We start from the raw sequence: 20749 nt of genomic DNA, 5'->3' as shown, positions 1-20749 counted from the left end.
AGTGGTTCCAGCGAGCCCAAAAAGCTGGGCGTTTGCACCCTTCTGAGGATGAACTTCCAGAGCTTTGAGGTGGTCATGTAAACAGCCTAACCCAGGGGGTGGTCTGAGTTTCAGCTTGTCTCTGCCGCCACCTCAGGGGAAGCAGGCTGGTGTTTCATGGGAGCAGAAGTGTTATCTTAGAGAAGTAGCTCTCAGACTCTTATTTCCAGTTATATCCCATCTTTCATCCCAAAGGTTCCCTCCCAGGTGTCTGACAGAAAATAATAAAATACAATAATCCATTTTTTTAAAAACCACCCAGATCAACATTAAAAACAATAATTGAAAACAATCGTGCCAATGATAAAAGTCATCACCAGATTTTAGAAGTCAGTGCTAGCACCTTCAATCCATGCCTGGAAACTCATGGCAGTTTGCAGAAAAAACTGAATTTTATTCACCTGCCATAATAATGGATAGGACTTGGTTAGAAGGATTTTAAAAATTTCACACCTGAAACTCTACAACTGAAACAACCATTGTATGAGGAATAATTGGTCCTGTAGAACAGGGAAGGCCAGCCAACATAGAGGAGCTGGTGGAGAGGGCCATCCCTGCTCCATCAGCATTCCTGGTTAAACATTAGGGAAACCTGCAAAAGGGCCCTTCTCAGAAAGGAGAAAGAAGGCAGTTAGAAGGCAGAGGTAAACAGGAGTGGAGAAGCCCTGCCATCTAGCGCCCAAAGTGTATATCTCAAAGTTAGGTTAAAAAGCATGCACCAGTATAAACACTAAAATAAACATCGATAATAGAATTCAGAAATTCAGAGTTGCAAAGATATGTTGTTCCATGTGGAAAAAATAACCAAATTGATGATTGATCACAAGAATTCCCCTAAGGACAGCACCCATGATTCATACGGTAGTTTCATTTGTGTCTTCAGCGTGTCCTTAACCAGCAGTACCGGTAGTATAAAGAGACACAGCTAATTCCATCTTTCTCCAAGATGCTCCAAGAGTGGGATACACAGAAAGAACACCTGTGGATGCCACTTCTGCACATCTTTGCTTAGCATAATAATTTAGGAAAACACACACACAAACATTAGATCAAATGCTTCAGTGAACAGTAAGACAATATAGTTGCCACGACCACATCCCACTGCTTACAGTGTAATGCAAAGCAAGAGAGATGCGTTTACTCTAAGATGTCTCCAGATTTTGAATGTAGCTTCAAAACAATTTAAAGCACTTGACTCCCCCTGTCCCAAGTATCTTGGGAACCATAGTTTCTTAAGGCTGCTGGGAATTGTAGCTCTTTTCGGCATGTGTACACAGGCATTGTCCATACTGCACTGCCTCAAAATAAGAGCCACACTTTTTATGTCTTCATTATAGCATCAAAAGTTCGCCCTTTGTGAAATGAGCAAAGAGATTAACCCTCTTTGCTAAGCTTTTATAAGATATGCCTGTCAGGGAGCAGACTCTCCATATTTTGAGGGGAGAACTCTGAGGTTGCTCATTCAGTTGTGAAGGAATGCAACAATGGACAAGTTGTGAACCAGGACCTGCTGGAAGAAAGAGAACAATTTATCTGCACTTCAGTTCAGGATTTATTTATTTTTTGAACAGTGAAGAACAGCAACCTCAGCAGACATAATCTGCAACATAGCAAAAACTCTTCAGCTATAAAAGCAAAACCAAGCATCAAGTAGTTCCAAGTGTAGTCAAGCTACTTCTACAGGGCAGACAGGCTTTTTCAATCTGAGACCACCTAATTCTGCTGCAGTGGGAAGGGGGTGTGACCAGGCTTAGAAATTTCTGTTAAGTGCTTGGCAAACTTTCCAGCCCAGCATCCAGCGTGGGCTGAAATAGTACTGCATTTAGCACAGGAAATAGTATTTCATTTAGCACAAGAATGAAGGCTGAATAATGGCTCAATTAGAGCTGGATGCATTCCAGTGAAAAAAAAATAGCACAGACGGTTCTGCACAATGGATTGGCTTTTCGGAGGATTAATGTTTTTAATGAAATAGCTCATGAATTCCCTGATGTCTGTGAGTCATCACTAAGGGAACAATACTATGCTCAAGGAGCTGGTGTGAAGCAAGCTGGTGTAAGGTAAGCTGGCGTAAAGTTACACAAGATCCCTAACCCCATTCCACAGCAGGGCTGCTGCAGCTGCTCTGCCTAAACCTGGCAGAGGGAAAACAAGCTTTTGAAATAGCGTTCTGTGCTGGGTTGCCAGGTCATATGGCCAAGCTGAAGTGGTTCAGATCTGGCCGAAGTCCCCCTCCCCCTTTGGTCCCATCCCTGTTGCATCCTTGGGGGTGGGGGGACCTACACTAGCCTTGGCTTAGCCCTGGCTGAGCAAGTTATGCTGGCCTCTCTTCAGCTGAGCTAGGGTTGGGAACTTAATTCCAACTGAGCTGAGCATCAGCCAGCTAAACTGAAGATCTGCTGCACTCTTAAGCTGCTCATCCTGGTGGTGGATCTTGAGGGGGCTTTCCTGGAGATCCCAAAATAATTTGCCCTTTAAAGAGCATCCTTTGTGCAAAATGGAGCGCACTTAGAGGTGCCCCACTGATGCTGTGTACACACCCCTGTATACTCTCCATCCAGTGTGCTCCCACCCCACCGCTGGTTCGGCAAGCTGTGTACGCAATAGCCACAATCCATACCTATCCTGCATCTTTCCTGTGGTTTCTTATGAAATACAGTACTGCATTTTTTAAATAAAAAATAATTTTTATTAAAGATTTACTTTGCATTGTCTCTTCCTTCAGGTTGTGTTTTCTACAAATCATTTACATTTGTTGTGCGACATTAGTGTTCTATGCAGTATAAGGTCGGGAAGAAAAGAGTGGGGATAGGGGGTGGTGTGGTGAAGCTTATGTGTGGCGTTTTGTGTTACTTGGGTAGGTTCTCTTTCTATTCGCTTGTTATATTTCCTTGGGCGCGACCAGGATTTTTGTTAGGGGGGACAGAACCTCAGTTGGCTATGTATTTTTATTGATCTTTATTGATGGGGGGGCTGCCCCTCGCTGCCCCCCGGCTATGCCCATGGTAGTGAGAGAGGTTGGGCATGGCCTAGGGTGTGGTTGGTTGTCTTCGCTTGGCTGCAGTGAGATTTGTTTGTGTGTATGGGGGGGTGTTGGTGTTGGTGTTGTTGGGTCACGTTAGCCATATTGATCCATAGGCTGTCGGTGGATTCTTGTTATTGTCTTGTTGAGCTGTGTACGTGATAAAGGGGAGCCAAACCAGAGTGAAAGCATTTTCTTCTATTTGTCCCCATGTCAGTTTCAGTCTATTGCTTAGCTTTTCTAGTAAGGCTGTTTCCCATACAATTTGATACCAGTGGTCCATGTTTACTCCTGACAGGTCTCTCCTGTGTGTCTGCCTATGAGGCTTCTGGCTGCTGAGAGTAGGTGGGTTATGAGCTCTTTATAGTGTGAGTGGGCATTGTTGTCTTTGAAGATGTTCATTAGGGCCAGTTCTGGGGTGACTATTAACACCTGTTTAGTTATTTTGCATATTTCTCGTATGACTGCTGTCCAGAAGAGTTGGATTTGGGGGCATCCCCACCACATGTGGAAGTATGTGCCTATGGAGGCGCAGCCTCTCCAGCATTTTGGTGAGGTTCTTGGGCATATCAGCCCCAGTTTCCGTGGTGTTAGGTACCATCTGTAAGTGAGTTTCAGAGTGAGTTCTTTTCTTTTGGCTGAGATGGATTTAAAGGGAGGTTTAGACCATATTTTAGTCCATTGGGTGGGGTTAATTTTGTAGCCTATGTCATCCTCCCGTTGTTTTTTTATTGCGTCAAGGGGGTTTGTGGGGCTTTAGAACAGTATTTTGTCTATTGCGGATACCATCCTCTTTCTGTGTCCATTTGCTGTTTAGGAGGAGATTTTCAAAGCTGGTTTAGGGCCTAGTGATTGCTGATTTTACTACTGGATTGTTTAAGAAGGCAAACAATTGGTGGGGTGTTGGCCCAGGGTATTTGGGTGTCCCCTAGTTTGTCTTGTATTTCTTGTGTTGATATGGGTTTGCTGTTTTGTGGAAGTCTGCTAGGTGATATAGGCCTTTGGCTTGCCAGGTTTTTATCTGGAAGTTTTATGCTGTGTGGGGACCATAGAGGGAAGTGAGAAGTGAAGGAAAAAAATCACATATATATTGTATATGTATGCAATAAAAGTACTGTAGTAGGGCATCAGGATTTCTTTGAATTTCTTGAAGAATTCTGCTGTAAAGCCATGAAATATTGCATTTTGATGTGTTCTTCCTACCCACCCAAACAAACCAGCTTTGATCCAAACATTTTAAACTGGTAAATTAATAATAAAAATAATAAATGTATACCCTGTCCATCTGCCTGAGTTTCCCCAGCCACTCTGGGCAGCTCCCAATCCAGTGTTAAAAACAATATAACATTAAATATTAAAAACTTCCCTAAACAGGGCTGCCTTCATTAGTCTTTTAAAAATAGGATAGCTGCTCATTTCCTTGACATCTGATGGGAGGGCATTCCACAGGGCAGGCATCACTACCGAGAAGGCCCTCTGTCTATGCACACAATCTTAGTTCATTGACACCTATGCCTTGATATACAATGTACTTGGCACTCAAGACAGCAGCACTTGTTCTATTTTTCCTGACCACATACGGCTCACCACCCCTAGATATATTTAGAGTATAGAGTAGCCTGCTGCGGTCAGAGAACAAGCCAGGATCTTGGTTTTATTGCAACTCCAGCTTTCGTAGCCCCATGAAGCACTAAACTCACGTGTAAGCCTTCCTGATCGGGAATAAGTCCCCTTGTTCAACGGCAGGGGCAAGATTGCATCAGCAGTATTTATTTTATGGCACTATAATCCTACGCATCCTCCGAACAGTTCAGGGGGGCAGACCTTGATCTATGTATGCGGAGAAAAGAGCGCCTAAAAAATAAACCTACACAATAAAGCTACAGTTAGAACTGGATATGGAACAACTGATTGGTTCAAAATTGGGAAAGGAGTACGACAAGGTTGTATATTGTCTCCCTGCTTATTTAACTTATATGCAGAATTCATCATGCAAAAGGCTGGACTAGATGAATCCCAAGCCGGAATTAAAATTGCCGGAAGAAATATCAACAACCTCAGATATGCAGATGACACAACCTTGATGGCAGAAAGTGAGGAGGAATTAAATAACCTTTTAATGAGGGTGAAAGAGGAGAGCGCAAAATATGGTCTGAAGCTCAACATCAAAAAAACCAAGATCATGGCCACTGGTCCCATCACCTCCTGGCAAATAGAAGGGGAAGAAATGGAGGCAGTGAGAGATTTTACTTTCTTGGGCTCCTTGATCACTGCAGATGGTGACAGCAGTCACGAAATTAAAAGACGCCTGCTTCTTGGGAGAAAAGCAATGACAAACCTAGACAGCATCTTAAAAAGCAGAGACATCACCTTGCCTACAAAGGTCCGTATAGTTAAAGCTATGGTTTTCCCAGTAGTGATGTATGGAAGTGAGAGCTGGACCATAAAGAAGGCTGATCGCCGAAGAATTTATGCTTTTGAATTATGGTGCTGGAGGAGACTCTTGAGAGTCCCATGGACTGCAAGAAGATCAAACCTATCCATTCTTAAGGAAATCAGCCCTGAGTGCTCACTGGAAGGACAGATCGTGAAGCTGAGGCTCCAATACTTTGGCCACCTCATGAGAAGAATCCTTGGAAAAGACCTTGATGTTGGGAAAGATGGAGGGCACTAGGAGAAGGGGACGACAGAGGACAAGATGGTTGGACAGTGTTCTCGAAGCTACGAACATGAGTTTGACCAAACTGCGGGAGGCAGTGCAAGACAGGAGTGCCTGGCGTGCTATGGTCCATGGGGTCACGAAGAGTCGGACACGACTAAACGACTAAACAACAACAACACAATAAAGGGCTTGCGGCGACTCCCGCCAGCATCCAAAATGGCGGAGTCTCCTCCTACAACCTCACCATAGATTTCTGGAAGCTTTGCTCAGCCCCCTCCTCCCCTCTTAAACAGGTTATTCTCTTTCTCAATCGCCGGGTCTCAATCCAGCCAATGGCGCAGCGCTGACGTCTTTGATTGGCGGGCGCGAAGACGTGTCGAAGCTTCCTTCCGCCGCTTTCGTATAGAGGCGGGCCCGCGCTCGGCGGCGGCGGCCAATAGGAATCGAAGGTGCTTCCTGTAGTGGGCCGTCCTATCCTAATTGGAGCGCGGTGTGCACAAGGAGAAGCGGGAAGCGCCTCGACAACTCGGACCTGAGCAGGTGAGGGGGCTCTGCGTGGGGCGGCAGCGGGGAGCGGGCGAGGGGGGCCTCCCATGGCGGCGCGAGCCTCCCACCCTGGCGCGCGGTCCCTCAGACCTTCTCGGGGCGGGCGGTCGGGCGGTCGTGGAGAAGAGGCGCCTCTGCTTGTGTTCCTTCCTCGCCGGCCCATTCGTTCCTTCCTCGCCGGCCCATTCAGACGGCCGTTTTTGCCACGCGCGAAAGAGCTCCTCATACACGTCGCTTTGCCTCCGCCGAGGCGCTCAGGAGGGCAGGCGCCTCGGTTGCATGGCGGCGCCTCGGAAGTCCGGGACGCCTCGGCTGCTTGCGGAACTTGAAGGCGCCGCCGCGCCGCCTCCCTTCCGCCCGCGCCAGCCTCGTGGCTGCAGCGCTCGGGCCTACCCGGGAGTGCCCTGCCTTGGCTGTGCTTCCGAGGCTCCCTTGGGGGTCCTGCGCCTGAAAAGGAGGCGCTCTCTTTCGGCCCCGCCGACGTCCCGCCTCTCTTTCTTCTTCCTTCTACTTCCTCCTACTCTGGCGATCACTCGTACCCTAGTAAGCAGTGCCGGGTTTACCTACCGGTATAAGCTAAACAAGCTATAGTTTGGGGGCCCCATAAAATTTAAAGGGAAAAAACCATGGATGTACATTTCCAAAATATAAGATAAAAAACAAATAAAATGAAACCTACATACAGCAACAGTGTTTTGTGTTGTGTAGTCTCCTATGATGTAAGTAATGGGCCCTGTCTGCTAGCTTGCTCCCTAAATATCACTGGTTTGCTCATTTCTATATACACGGACCTCCGGAACGAATTAAGTTCTTAACCAGAGGTACCACTGCATAGGGTGCCCACATTCTGCATGTGCAAATGGATTTAGATACCTATTAGGCCCATAACTTAGCATATATTCCAACACAAAACCCGACAATTTGTTGTTGGATATATAAAGGGCCCCACTACCGTCAGTAGTTTAGGGCCTCATCAAACCTAAATCCGACCCTGCGAGTAAGATTGTCTTCCATGAGCATGGTCTTAACCGTGAGTCCATAAGTGAATGTGGAGGCCAGTTCTGGATCCACACATCCTTCCACAGTGAGGACCTAGGTTTCCGGGCGGGAGTTGATCACGGTTTGGTTTTGCCAAGCGTGCCTTCCTCTTAGCACATTTCTCCCTTCCATCCTGAGTTCGTGCTGCTTCTCCATGACGCCTTTGGTAAAGTCTGTTTCCAATTGGAGCGCTCACAGGCCAGTGTTTCACAGTTATCAGTGCTTATACTACATTTTTTAAAGATTTGCTTTGAGAGAATCTTTAAACCTCTTTTGTTGACCACCAGAACTACACTTTCCATTCTTGAGTTGGGAATAGAGTAGTTGCTTTGGAAGATGATAATCAGGCATCTGAACATGACCAGTCATACAAAGTTGATGTTGAAGAATCATCGCTTCAACACTGGTGATCTTTGCTTCTTCCAGTACACTGGCATTAGTTCGCCTGTCTTCCCAAGCAATATGCAAATTTTTTTGGAGACACTGTTGATGGAATCTTTAGAGGAATTGGAGATGGCGTTTATAAGTGGTCCACGATTCACAAGCATACAGTAAGGTTGGTAGTACAATAACTTTGTAAACAAGCATTTTGGTTTCCCTGCAAATGTCCTGGTCCTCAACCACTCTGAACTTTTAATTGGGAGAAAGCTGCACTTGCTGAGCTCAGGCAATGCTGGATTTTGACATCAATGTTGGCCCTTGTGGAAAGGTAACTGCACAGGTAGGAGAAGTGATTGACACTTTCTGACGTTTCACCATTGAGTTGGAGAGGGGTTGTTTTGTGGTGGTTGGTGCAGCACTTTGGTTTTTTGGATGTTGAATGATAGGCCACTGCAAAGATATTTAGGATGGTTTGGAAGTCATCCTCTGAGTGTGCACACACTACCTTGTCATTAGCATACTGAAGCTCTGATGGAAGTTATGATAACCTTACTCTTTGCTTTCAGCCTACTCATATTAAAGAGATTTCCACCTGTTCGATATATGATTTCTACTCTGGTGGAGAGTTTCCCTTTGACATTGTGTAGGATCATGGCGATGAAAATAATAGAGCTGGGGCAATAAGCCCAAGCAATAAGCCTCTTCGGTACTGCTTAATAACGGACGGTTCTTAATCATTCACAAACACTCCACACCAAAAAGACAGGCATAGGTTTTTTCATAACCTGTTTGAAGACCTGCCATAATAAAATAGGGTGTATTGCATGGTATAAAAGTATTGGAATAAAGGTTGCAGTCAGTCCTTAGCCTTGTCTTTGCTCTAAGGCTTTCATAAGGTGCAGTATGTCTTATTCAGACTATGGCAAGACTTCAGATCGCATTGGTTCTGCTTTGGCTGGAGGGCTTTGTTATTGGACAGTCCTGGGGCTGCTGTTTGCCAATTTGGTCTATTTCTTTCTACATCACCAGATTTTCACAAGAACTACCTTAGTATAATGTGCTTTAGTTGTTGCTGTGTGGTAGACCCTCTAATAGATGTACAATAAACTTTAGACACAGATTGGCAGCCCCTATTTGTCTATAAACTTATTTTTAGAAAAAGGTAAATTTGTTTATATGCTGCTTTAAGGACATAAGAAAAGCCGCCTGGATTCAGCCAGAGGCCCATCTAGTCCAGCATTCTGTTTTCACAGTGGCCAAGGGGATGCCTGCAATCAGAATATGAAGTGCAGCTGTGGTCTCTCCACTTGTGATTACCAGTAATTGGTATTCAGAATGTACTGTTTCTGACAATAACTGTTACACATAATTGTTTTAATCCAATTTAAGGCCCCTTTTGAAAGTCAGGGCAGATTTTCAATTAAAAAAAATATATAATCTGGCAGCACCAGTTTTTGATAAGGGATTTGAAAAATGTCTACACCTTATCTGGAAACACTGCACTTTTCTTGGGCCATTTTGCATATCACCTTTAGGCTTTCAGCACCTTTCCCCCTCCGCAGGGGACCTATTAGGATGGTTGGCCCTCAGAGGCTGATGGATCCAATGGGTTTTGAACCTCTGGAACATCCAAGTGGCTTGGGCTGTTGACATAATTGCTTTATGGAGCCTGTTTAGCCAGTGACATAGCTTGCCACTCGGGTGCCTGGGGTGGTGCGCGCCCTGCGCCTGGGGGGGTGTGTGTCAAGATAAGCCGCCCATTGGGCGGAATGACCTGGGGCAGGGCATGCTGCATGGAGCCTCACTGCTGCCTCCCTCTCAGCTGTTATTCTAAGTTAGGAAATAATACTTTGTTATAAAAAGCAATGTGTGATGCAAATGTTAGAAAGCCTTAAAAGATCATAGAATCATAGAGTTGGAAGAGACCACAAGGGCCATCCAGTCCAACCCCCTGCCAAGCAGGAAACACCATCAAAGCATTCTTGACATATGGCTGTCAAGCCTCTGCTTAAAGACCTCCAAAGAAGGAGACTCCACCACACTCCTTGGTAGCAAATTCCACTGCCGAACAGCATTCCACTGCTGAAGATGCTTGGAGAACTGTGGAAAGATGGCACAATCTGCTTCAACCATTAGCTGGCAGTGTTAGTTGTAACTAATGAATGAGGATGGAGTGCTTTGAGCTGATGTAGCTACAGTTGCAATTCCTAACTCATCCAGATTTTACTTTTCCTGTTCTTAGGGTGCTCTTACTCCTGGGCTTAGGGACCCAGGTGGCGCTGTGGGTTAAATCACAGAGTCTAGGGTTTGCTGATCAGAAGGTTGGCAGTTCGAATCCCTGCAACGGGGTGAGCTCCCGTTGCTCGGTCCCAGCTCCTGCCCACCTAGCAGTTCGAAAGCACATCAAAATGCAAGTAGATAAATAGGGACCGCTCCTGCGGGAAGGTAAATGGCGCTTCCGTGCGCTGCTCTGGTTCGCCAGAAGCAGCTTTGTCATGCTGGTCACATGACCCGGAAGCTGTCTGCGGACAAACGCCGGCTCCCTCGGCCTATAGAGCGAGATGAGTGCCGCAACACCAGAGTCGGAAACGACTGGACCTGATGGTCTTTACCTTTACCTTACTCCTGGGCTTAGTGGTCTTTCCTCAAGCCTTTGATTCCTGCTTTTGGTTTTTCTACAGGACATGGCTGAACAGGATGTAGAGAATGAGTTGCTGGACTATGAGGAGGATGAAGAGCCTCAGGCAGTGACTGATGCTGCCCCTGTCCCCAATAAAAAAGATGTGAAGGGCTCCTATGTCTCCATTCACAGTTCTGGCTTCCGAGACTTCCTGCTGAAGCCAGAGCTGCTTCGTGCCATTGTGGACTGCGGCTTTGAGCACCCGTCAGAAGGTAGGAGCTGAGCCAAGGCCCCTGGCCCCCTCGTCAGCCAGCCCAGCCCACCCACCGGGGAGCAACTGCCAGTGGTGCCATGCGGTGCAGGGTGAGAGCTGGGGGCTGCAGGGAGCAGGGTGGGAGGGTTACACTGGGATGGAATGTTCCTGTTGAGCCTAGTATAGCTCTCTAGAGCCCTACTTTATTGGAAATTGAGTTCACTTTGGATGGAGGGACTTCATAATGGTCAGTCCTGCTGAGCAGAGACCCTGTTAGCCATGGGAAATAGGTTTAGACTCTGCATGGGATGGGGTGTGATCTAACATTTAAGAGAAAGGTGGGATTTTAGAGTGCACTGGTAAGAGGCTTCTGTAGGATGACTATTCCACAGCCATGTCTTTCATTTTAACTTGTAATTCAGGCTGATGAACCTGGAAAATCCCAGTGCTTGTGCAGCAGCTGCTATTGGATGTGAAGAGTTTTTCCTCCCCTAGTATGTGTGCAGAAAAGCTAACCTCATAGAAGGGTGTGGTGTGGAATCTCTGGATTTAAAGGATTGGGAGAGAGGTGGGATCAAGTCCCCTGGGGGTAAATTTACTTTGGCTTGCTGTGTTTGCCTAGGGCTTGCCTAAACTGTTACTTATTCTTGCTCTCATAGTGCAGCATGAGTGCATTCCACAGGCAATCCTGGGCATGGATGTCCTATGCCAAGCCAAATCAGGCATGGGCAAGACTGCTGTCTTTGTATTGGCTACACTGCAGCAGATTGAGCCACTGGATGGGCAGGTATGTAATGGGGAATAGTACTGTACTGTGCTTATGTCCAGCTATAGGCTGTATTTACATGTAACATTACATGATGTTTTATTATCATCTGCATGAACTGCTGTGAGCCAGAGCCTTGGGTTCACACAACTTTCCTGTGAAGCCAGGATGAGGCAGTGTTTTTTTCTTAATTTTTAAGCCAGTAGTCTTTGACAATGAAACTAATTTCCAACAAGTCCTCATTGTGGTTGCGAAGAAGAGAGGAGCGTGCAAGCCCACGGCTCTGCTCATCCTCACTGCATCTCAAGGATATAGCTCTAAACCATTGTGTGGTGTTATGTGTGTTTCAGGTAGCAGTGGGGAGTCCTAAACCCTTCTTGATGCCATTGTACAAATTTGTCCATTTCTTTCTGGCAGGTGTCTGTGCTGGTGATGTGTCACACTCGGGAGCTGGCCTTCCAGATCAGCAAAGAATATGAGCGCTTCTCAAAGTATATGTCCACTGTCAAGGTAAGGGAAAGTCTTTTGCAGTTAGGTCTGAAATATATACAATACAGAATGCAGGCTATTGCTGTATGACAGGAAAAGGTGGAAGGCCATCTTTGCTAATGGAAATGGTTTGTGCAATTGTTTAGGAAAGAGCCTGTAGAGAGTGTTGAGAGAGAGGAAGTGACCTCTGCACCACCTGATTGCTTCATGGGGACCAAAAGCATGTTTCTTGGGTTTGGAACAATAGTTGATCTGATGTGTTATACTATGACGGAGAGTCAGTAGCGCATGGGACTCTTAATTTCAGGGTCATGGGTTCAAACCCGATTCCTGCAATGCAGTGGGTTGGACTAGACCAGGCACCCCCAAACTGCGGCCCTCCAGATGTTTTGGCCTACAACTCCCATGATCCCTAGCTAACAGGACCAGTGGTCAGGGATGATGGGAATTGTAGTCCAAAACATCTGGAGGGCCGAAGTTTGGAGATGCCTGGACTAGACAATCCTCATGGTCCAACGCTATGATTCTATGATGAGAGGTGAGAGCCAGCGTAGGTATGCCATGCTCATAGTTAATTATACTCTCCCTTCCAAATACTTTATTGCATAAGTTAGGTGTGGTGCCCTCCAGATGTTGGTGGACCAACTCATTATCAGCCCCAGCCAGCATGGCCCAGTGGTCAGGGATAATGGGAGTTGTAGGCCAGCAGCATTTGGAGTGTACCATGTTGACTGTCCCTGACGTAAGTAAATTGGTGGAGAGTTATTGAAGTTCTGAAGGTTAGGTGATTGGGTTTCTGTGTGACTGACAGTAGTTTCTGTTTGTACTGCAGGTGTCAGTCTTCTTTGGGGGGCTTTCCATCAAAAAGGATGAAGAGGTGCTGAAGAAAAACTGCCCCCATATTGTGGTGGGGACCCCGGGCCGCATTTTAGCACTGGTGCGCAACAAGACCCTCAACTTGCGCAACGTCAAGCATTTTGTTTTGGATGAGTGTGACAAGATGCTGGAGCAGTTGGGTAAGAGACAAGAGGCGGCTGGTATAATATATACACAATGTATTGCATTTTCATGGTCTGGGATTATTGATCCATTTGGGTATGGAAGTTGCTGTCCTTGGGAGAAAGTCTGGTGCTTGAGTTCCAAGTCAAGGAACTGAGGAGCAGCCATCTAGAGGAAGGGCACTGTTGCTTAAGAAACCTGCCCTGAGGTATGTCAGGAAGTCAGCCATCTCTTTCAAGCACATGGGGAAGCAAGGGATGGTTTCTACGGTCTGAAGTTCTGTTCCTGTTCAGATTACGTGGTAGATTACATGTTGGATACCAAGAGTGGAGGAAGGAGGTGGAACTTGGGCTGGTATGTCCTTTTCAGAAGCCAGTATTTGGTGAATTACAGCAAACTGATTCTTCCCACTGTTCTTTTAGATATGCGTCGTGATGTGCAGGAGATCTTTCGACTGACACCCCATGAGAAGCAATGCATGATGTTTAGTGCCACCCTAAGCAAGGAGATCCGGCCTGTCTGCAGAAAGTTCATGCAGGATGTAAGCCCTAAAACCTTTCATTTTATCCTCCACTTAGATTAGTTTCCCAAACTTTGGTTTCCAGCTGCTGTTGGACTACAAACCCCATTATCCCTAGCTACCAGGACCAGTGGTTAGGGATGATGGGAGTTTTAGTCCAAAATCAGCTGGAGACCCAAGTTTGAGAAACTGTCCTAGATGGATGTAGGACATCTAGGAAAGGGCCTTCCACACTAGGCTAAAGAGGTCACTTTGAGGCAGTTTTGCCCTACTGCCTAGTTTCAAAAGGGACCCTTTATGTTGAATGAAGGTTTGGTAGTATGAGGCAGTCATGGGTGTAGCCAGGATTTTTGTGGGGTCGGGCCAGGGTTTTGTTGTTTGCCACTCATTACAGTGTACCTCGACTTACAAAGACGATCCGTTCCGCGGCTGTCTTCGTAAGTCGAGGTTTTCGGATGTTGAAGTGCTGCTACAGGACCACGCATGCTGCGAAAGGACTTCCGGGGGTTATCAACTTCAGAAGTTGAAACCTTCGGAAGTCAAGGTATGACTGTATATCATATTCTTAGGTGACAATAGGTGGAGGGAAGTTAGTAATCATAGTCCTATTCAACTTTGTTGTGTTCCCTATGCTTTTTTTAGCGTGGCTGTTAGAAAACCCAAACACACATTGTTTTCTGTTTCATCTCTCTATAGGACCACGGTGGCATTTTTCTCCCTTTTTGCAAGTCCTGGTAGAATGCATAACAATAGTATTGGAAATGCAGACACTGCTTAATGAGGCTAATACTATCTGGCATATAAAGTTTAAAAAATGAAGTTCCCTTAGAGCTGAATTGTCTTGCTCTAGAGGGTTGGGAAAACCCCTAGAACAGGCTTAGGGTGCATGTGGAAAGAGGAGGGAGGGGATAGTCTCATTGCACAAGTGAATCTCACTCCATGCACCCTTTGATTCCCCCACTGATTGGAATAGTGCAGGGGTCAGCAAACTTTTTCAGTGGGGGGCTGGACTATATTTTTTTGGGGGGGGGAAAGAATGAATTCCTATGCCCCACAAATAACCCAGAGATGCATTTTAAATAAAAGGACACATTCTACTCATGTAAAAACACCAGGCAGGCCCCACAAATAACCCAGAGATGCATTTTAAATAAAAGGACACATTCTACTCGTGTAAAAACACCAGGCAGGCCCCACAAATAACCCAGAGATGCATTTTAAATAAAAGGACACATTCTACTCATGTACAAACATGCTGATTCCCAGACCATCCGCGGGCCGGATTTAGAAGGTGATTGGGCCGCATCCGGCCCCCAGACCCCTGGAATAGTGCATCATGACAGCCAGAGAAGACAAAGTTAGGCACATTCATGTACCGTATATAGCTCAGGGTGGAAATTGACCATCAGTCTCTTATTAATTACCACTGTTAAATTCTGCCTGAAGCTGTGCAGATGCCCACAGCTGCTGAGTGGTATCTTTACATGCTTTTGTAAAGGAGAGCTGCATTGGAGCATCTCATCTAGTTTACCTACCAGTTTTGAATGTTATTTTTCATTGTTTCCCCAGTAGATCAGAGAATGTTTACCTCGGGACCTTGATGAAATGCATGATAAATGCCTACCAAGTCAGCTTTCTCTCCTTCCAGGCACTTAAACCAATTTTGTAGATAATTAACAGTAGTGGGAATTCTCCCTTCAGTGCTTGGCAGAAGAGGGAGCTTTTGAGCATCCATCTGCAGTTCTACAGATGAAATAGTTCTATTTCTGCTCCCAGCATCCAACATTCCCTGCAGTGATCAAAGTAATGCCTATCGCTGTGGGAATTTGATATTTTCTACATCTATCAATTAAACATGAAAAGTGGTGTTTAAAAACTTGTCTAGATATGTTTGGAGGATTTTTCTGTCTTTCCCGGTAAAAGTTCACATTGGCTTTCTTCTCCGTTTACAGCCCATGGAGGTCTTTGTGGATGATGAGACCAAGCTGACTCTGCATGGCCTGCAGCAATACTACGTGAAGTTGAAGGACACTGAGAAAAACCGCAAGCTCTTTGACCTTCTGGATGTGCTGGAGTTCAACCAGGTCTGTGTTAGCCAAGGTTGACAAGCTGGGCTCCTGGGATTTGATGGCTCCTGGGAGTCCCTGGAACTTCCATGTTAAAGCCCCTTCCCTCTTCCCACCCCTTGCAGGTTGTGATATTTGTGAAGTCAGTGCAGCGCTGCATGGCATTAGCTCAGCTCTTGGTTGAGCAGAACTTCCCAGCCATTGCTATTCACAGAGGCATGTCTCAGGAGGAGAGGTGAGTACAGTGAGATGGCTATGTCAAGAGAGGGCAGCAGCAAATAAAGTGCAGAACATAATAATATAATAATAATAGTAATAATAATAATAATAATAAATTTATTATTTGTACCCCCGCCTATCTGGCTGAGTCTTCCCAGCCACTCTGGGCGGCTCCCAATCGAATATTAAAACAATACAGCATTAAATATTTAAAACTTCCCTAAACAGGGCTGCCTTCAGATGTCTTTTAAAATTAGGATAGCTGCTTATTTCCTTGACATCTGATGGAAGGGCGTTCCACAGGGCGGGTGCTGCTACCGAGAAGGCCCTCTATCTGGTTCCCTGTAACCTCACTTCTCGCAATGAGGGAACCGCCAGAAGGCCCCCAGCGCTGAATCTCAGTGTCTGGGCTGAATGATGGGGGTGGAGATGCTGAGATGAATGCTGAGTTCACCTTTTTTGTCATGGAATGTGGTTTGTTGACATCAGTTGTGTGTGTTAAGGGGAAGAGGGGATCTAGAAAGTTAATGCACTACAGATAATTGGCTATGCACTGCATACAGCTCCTGGTAGGGGATGTGTTCAGGGAAGGTCAGCCACGTCTCTTTTGTTCTTTGCAGACTGTCTAGGTACCAGCAGTTCAAGGACTTCCAGCGTCGGATTCTGGTAGCCACTAATCTGTTTGGCCGTGGGATGGACATAGAGCGGGTCAACATAGTCTTCAACTATGACATGCCTGAGGATTCGGATACCTACCTGCACAGAGTGAGTCTGGTTATAGGATGGGGAATGAACAGCACAGTCAGCCTTGTTTTTCTGGAAAGCATTTGTTCTAATACTTGTGGCAGGGAGCTGCTAACCGTTGCAGGTCCTGGCTAGTTCCTGGTCAAATTATTGAAATCCCTTCTGATAATTTAACTTTGGTAGTTTATTTGCAAATGTTTCTGCAATCAGGCTACATAGTTTCCAGGGTGGAGGAAAAAGAGCATCAGTCTGCATTCTGAGCCTGTTACAGGGTGCAAGGTACCTCTGGGGTGGTACCTCTGGGGGTGATGAATTCAGAGATTCTAAGGATGTTTTCCTGTGTGTCCTTGATATAAACCTTTTCTTTGCAGGTGGCCCGAGCTGGGCGCTTTGGCACAAAAGGCTTGGCTATTACTTTTGTGTCAGATGAAGGTGATGCCAAAATCCTCAATGAAGTTCAGGATCGTTTTGAGGTCAACGTCGCTGAGCTCCCTGAAGAGATAGACATCTCCACATATAGTATGTACTAGAAATTGACTTGGATGGGCTTTTCTTCCTGATAGGAGCATGTTCTTTGTCTACCCTGCCCAAGTGTGGGGGAGAATCAGGGTAGCCATTGCAGAGTACACTATTTCTGGGAACCTGAAGGAAGACAAAGTGGTCCATTGAGTGGATCCTGTTCTGTACCGATAGTATATGTTGCTGGGTCTTAAAGTGCAATGGAATTTCACTTCTTTGCCCCCGCCACACACAGATTGGCTCCATGGGGTTGTGGGAAACACCAGAGCATATCAGGAGTGTGGGGAGGAGAGGAGAGAAGTTCTATTGCACTCGTGGAAGTTGTTCCCATTTTTGTGCCCTGTTTGTGTGCCTTGTCAGATGCTTAGTTTCATCTGATCAGTTGTTACCTTCAAAGCTCTTAAGTGGGAGGCTTCTAATAAGCACTAGATTTCTGTGTCTCCTCCTCCTCCCAAGAGAAATGTTTGAAAGGGAACAGAGATGTGGGGGTGAGACCTTTGAAGTTGTAGTTCATTTGGCCCCCAATTGATTCTCTATCTTTCCCCCTCCCCCCATGAGTCAGTGGCACCTGATAGGAAAAAAAACCCTGCTCTGGCAGATGTGTTGCTGCTGTTGGGACAGAGGTAACTGCTACAGTGCCAATGAGAGGCTGCTGGGGTGAGAAGGTGGAACGTGAAGTTCTTGGTACATGTTGCAGCAATGGTTCTTGGAAGCAGGGCACTATGCTGGGAGCAGTGCCTGCTGAAGTGTTTGGGATGACAACTCTGAATTACCATTAGGCTACCTGAATAACTTTAACCATAGTACAGGACTGAGGAGCATGTGGGCCAGATGCAGTTGGGGGGCATCCCCATTTGGCCCGCAAGATCCTCTCATTGTTCCTTGCAAGTTTAAAGATTGAAAAAAGCTGCCTTTGGGGTCCAGTAGGCTTTTTCAAGCCTCACTGAAATGCAGGGGACTGGGGAGGGACATGTTTGGTGGTGGTGGTGGTGGAGTTGCCCACTCCAGCCTTTGTAGAACTGGTGATGGATATAGCAAAATGCCTCTCCATAGCAGGGGTAGCTTGTAAGTCTTTTGCCTTGGCTTTGCTAGGGAGGAGTATTGACTGACTGTTTTGTCTCCTGCAGTTGAGCAGAGTCGGTAGCTCTGTTTGTGGATCCTTCCCACCTGGTCCAGAATGGAACCTGAGGCCAAGCACACAGTACCTCTATCTTCTGGTGAAGTGAGATTAATGCTTTTTTTTTAAACACACTGTTAAACCTATAGAGGTGTTTGATGTTAAACGAATGTCCTACAAATTGCCCAGGTGGTATTTTGCCTCTGCTGTAGCCTGGGAGCTTTTTTAAATTAGACTTTTATATTTTTTGAATAGTAAACACCTGTGGCTAAGTTTCGTAATAAATTACTTTTAAAAATGTCATTTTCTGGCTGTTCTTGAGGCATAGGGAGCCAGGTTGTGGGTATTTACATTCTTGGTGCCTTTCATCCTTGCTACGTCTCCCACTTTCTGTGTATCAGGATTGTGCATTTTCTTAAACTTGCTGTAAATACTCTTCTGCTGCCTGCTAGTCTCCTATGTCCTAAATCTTCCTTTGCCAAGACTTTGTCCTGGCTTTGAGCAGTGTGTTTGTTTGACATGTCTGCATTGCAAACCCTTTCACAGAATGGAAAGGTAATACAGATCTTCCTTTTGGAGAAAACAAGACAGGCACTCTTGATATGTATGTCCTTGCTTGGTTTCTACATACCTTGTATGAGATATTTGCTCTTCTATATAATCAGATAGTGTCAGCTGTCCTGTCTTTTATCTTCTCTTGCTTTCCTATGAAGTGTAGGATGTTTGAACTGGTGTGTTTAAGTAATTACCCATCTCCTCCGCATTGCACATTGCTCTTCTCCCCCTCCAAAGTTACTTGCTTAGAAAGATTGTATAACTCAGAATTCCAAAATATATTTTAATTAAATGTACATGTTAGGAAAAAATAGTGGTTGAGAGACAATTGCTTCAAATAACGGGGTGGGTAGTTGGAGGAGCATAAGCTTATTTGTGCAAAGATGCTTGGATAAACTGCATGTAAGTTTACCTAAGGACATCCTTAGAGTGAATATATTTCATAGTAGAGCAAGTTCTGAAACAGTTACACAGCACTAGAAACATTGCTACATTTTGAATCCATTGCACTGATTTGAATACTGCAAAACCCAGTGTTCAGGTGCATGCAAAGCTTGCTGTGCAACACCTATTCTTTCTCAAATAGAATTTAAAACTAAAAAATAAAAAATAAAGATTTGTTAACACTAATGTGTGTTGGCTACCCACACACATTAGGAGTAAAGAGCATCTGGAATTGCAGTATACATAGCCAGTCTCTTTGGCAAGAACAGTAGGAATCTGGCAAAATTGGAAACAGTCCTAAATAAATTAGTCTAAACAGGAAGCTCTGTAAAGCTCCAGTGTTTGATGTGAACTGCCAATATGGGTCTCCATTAACTTCAATAACAGCTTCCAAAAAAACTCTGCTTTCTCTCCTGCTGCTTTATATGTGCTGCTATCATTTAGTCTTTGTACAAGAGCCTCTCTGCTACTTGGCTGGTGGGTTTTCTGATTGAGATTACACTGCTTGCTGTGCCTTGTATCTGGCTGTCGTTGTGTAGAAATCCTGGGAGATAGCAGTGTGGGTGGGTGGGGGGAACAAAGCATAGAAATGTGCATCTCCCTGTTAAGCTGAGGAATATGGAGCTAGAAGGAAATAGTGGATGAGGACCTTTATAGCAGTGGGGTTCTTGTCATGATGCTGCTTGTGCATGCTACAGTTTTCTGTTGTTGATTATGGCAACCTGGAGAGTCATTTGACGTTTCCCAACTCTAGTGTGGATTCCAGTGTTCCAAACACAAAAGTGAGGTGTTGAGTTTAAGGGCACATGTGCTTCCCTGAAAGTGGTGACGAGGAAAGCAATGAGCTCATGTGCCTAAATCATCAACTGATAAAGCACTCCTGCATTTTTGTTCTCTTACCAAAACCAGATACTTTTGAGTGTGAAGTAACCATGAGATCTGGATGCTTTCTTCTGTTGAATCTGAATTCTGGGAACAGTAGACTCTGGGCAACCCAAACACAACTTTGACTATTGCTCCTTGCCTAGATTGTCTCTGTGCATCTGAATCCTGTAGAAAATGTGCCTAAGCTATAGCTGGAGACTGCTTGAATATTTCTCTTATTATAAATAAATAAATTATTGGATGTAGAAAACTAGAGGCTTTTGGGAGGGGGCAAATTTTAGGCATTGCCCCAACATCCTCCTCTTTCATGTTATGTTGGTGCTCTATATATGGGGGAATCTTCAGTCATGTGAGCTGTCACCTGCAGCCTGAAGAAGTATGTGATACTAGGCTTCAGTTTTTGCTATTCCTTGCACAAATGGGTCTAACTTGCCTCTGAATGCCAGTGACTGGGAATCGTAAGTGGGCTGAATACTGTTGTACTGACAGTGCTTATTACAGGCATCTGGTTGGGCTAGATGGGCCACTGGCCTGTTCCAGCAGGCTCCTGTTAAGTCTTTGTAGGTTAAGTGAGGGCCAAGGGAAGTAACAGCCTTGCCCCTCCTAGTTGAGGCTCTTCTTTTATCTATGGTTGTTGGACCAGTTTGTGTTGCAGCCACTATTTTAGGCTGCTGCTTAGAGTATGTGGAAAAAGACGAGCTACTGATAGGAAGGACTGCTATCAAACTAGCCAGCAACAAGAGACCTGGAAAATAACGCAGTGATCAAGGCTGCCGGGGTCATTCCATAGAGAACAAGGAGTGGATGGAAAGGATGTATTTACCCCACCATATTGTTTCAATGAGTTTTTTGGACCAAACGTGCA

The 20749-nt window shown here is 45.5% G+C and overlaps 1 protein-coding gene across 2 annotated transcripts; it reads left to right on the top strand.

The window, feature by feature from the left end:
- The first annotated feature begins 6166 nt into the window (after positions 1-6166).
- On the top strand, positions 6167-18274 carry DDX39A (DExD-box helicase 39A). 2 transcript variants are annotated; one of them, XM_035104829.2, is made up of 11 exons: positions 6167-6263; positions 10370-10580; positions 11221-11348; positions 11745-11837; positions 12649-12832; positions 13238-13356; positions 15288-15419; positions 15527-15636; positions 16241-16385; positions 16736-16883; positions 18011-18274. In XM_035104829.2, the coding sequence occupies exons 2-11, from the start codon at positions 10373-10375 to the stop codon at positions 18025-18027; spliced, it is 1284 nt and encodes a 427-aa protein (XP_034960720.1). In that variant the 5' UTR covers positions 6167-6263; positions 10370-10372; the 3' UTR covers positions 18028-18274. The 2 variants fall into 2 exon arrangements, with proteins under 2 accessions (XP_034960720.1, XP_060127747.1); XM_060271764.1 differs by lacking the exons at positions 6167-6263; positions 10370-10580 and adding an exon at positions 10668-10671 and having other exon boundaries at positions 18011-18273.
- Positions 18275-20749: the final 2475 nt, after the last annotated feature.

Source organism: Zootoca vivipara, chromosome 2 (genome assembly GCF_963506605.1).
Source record: "Zootoca vivipara chromosome 2, rZooViv1.1, whole genome shotgun sequence".
NCBI classification, from domain to species: domain Eukaryota; kingdom Metazoa; phylum Chordata; class Lepidosauria; order Squamata; family Lacertidae; genus Zootoca; species Zootoca vivipara.
This window is presented reverse-complemented; position numbering and strand designations above follow the sequence as displayed.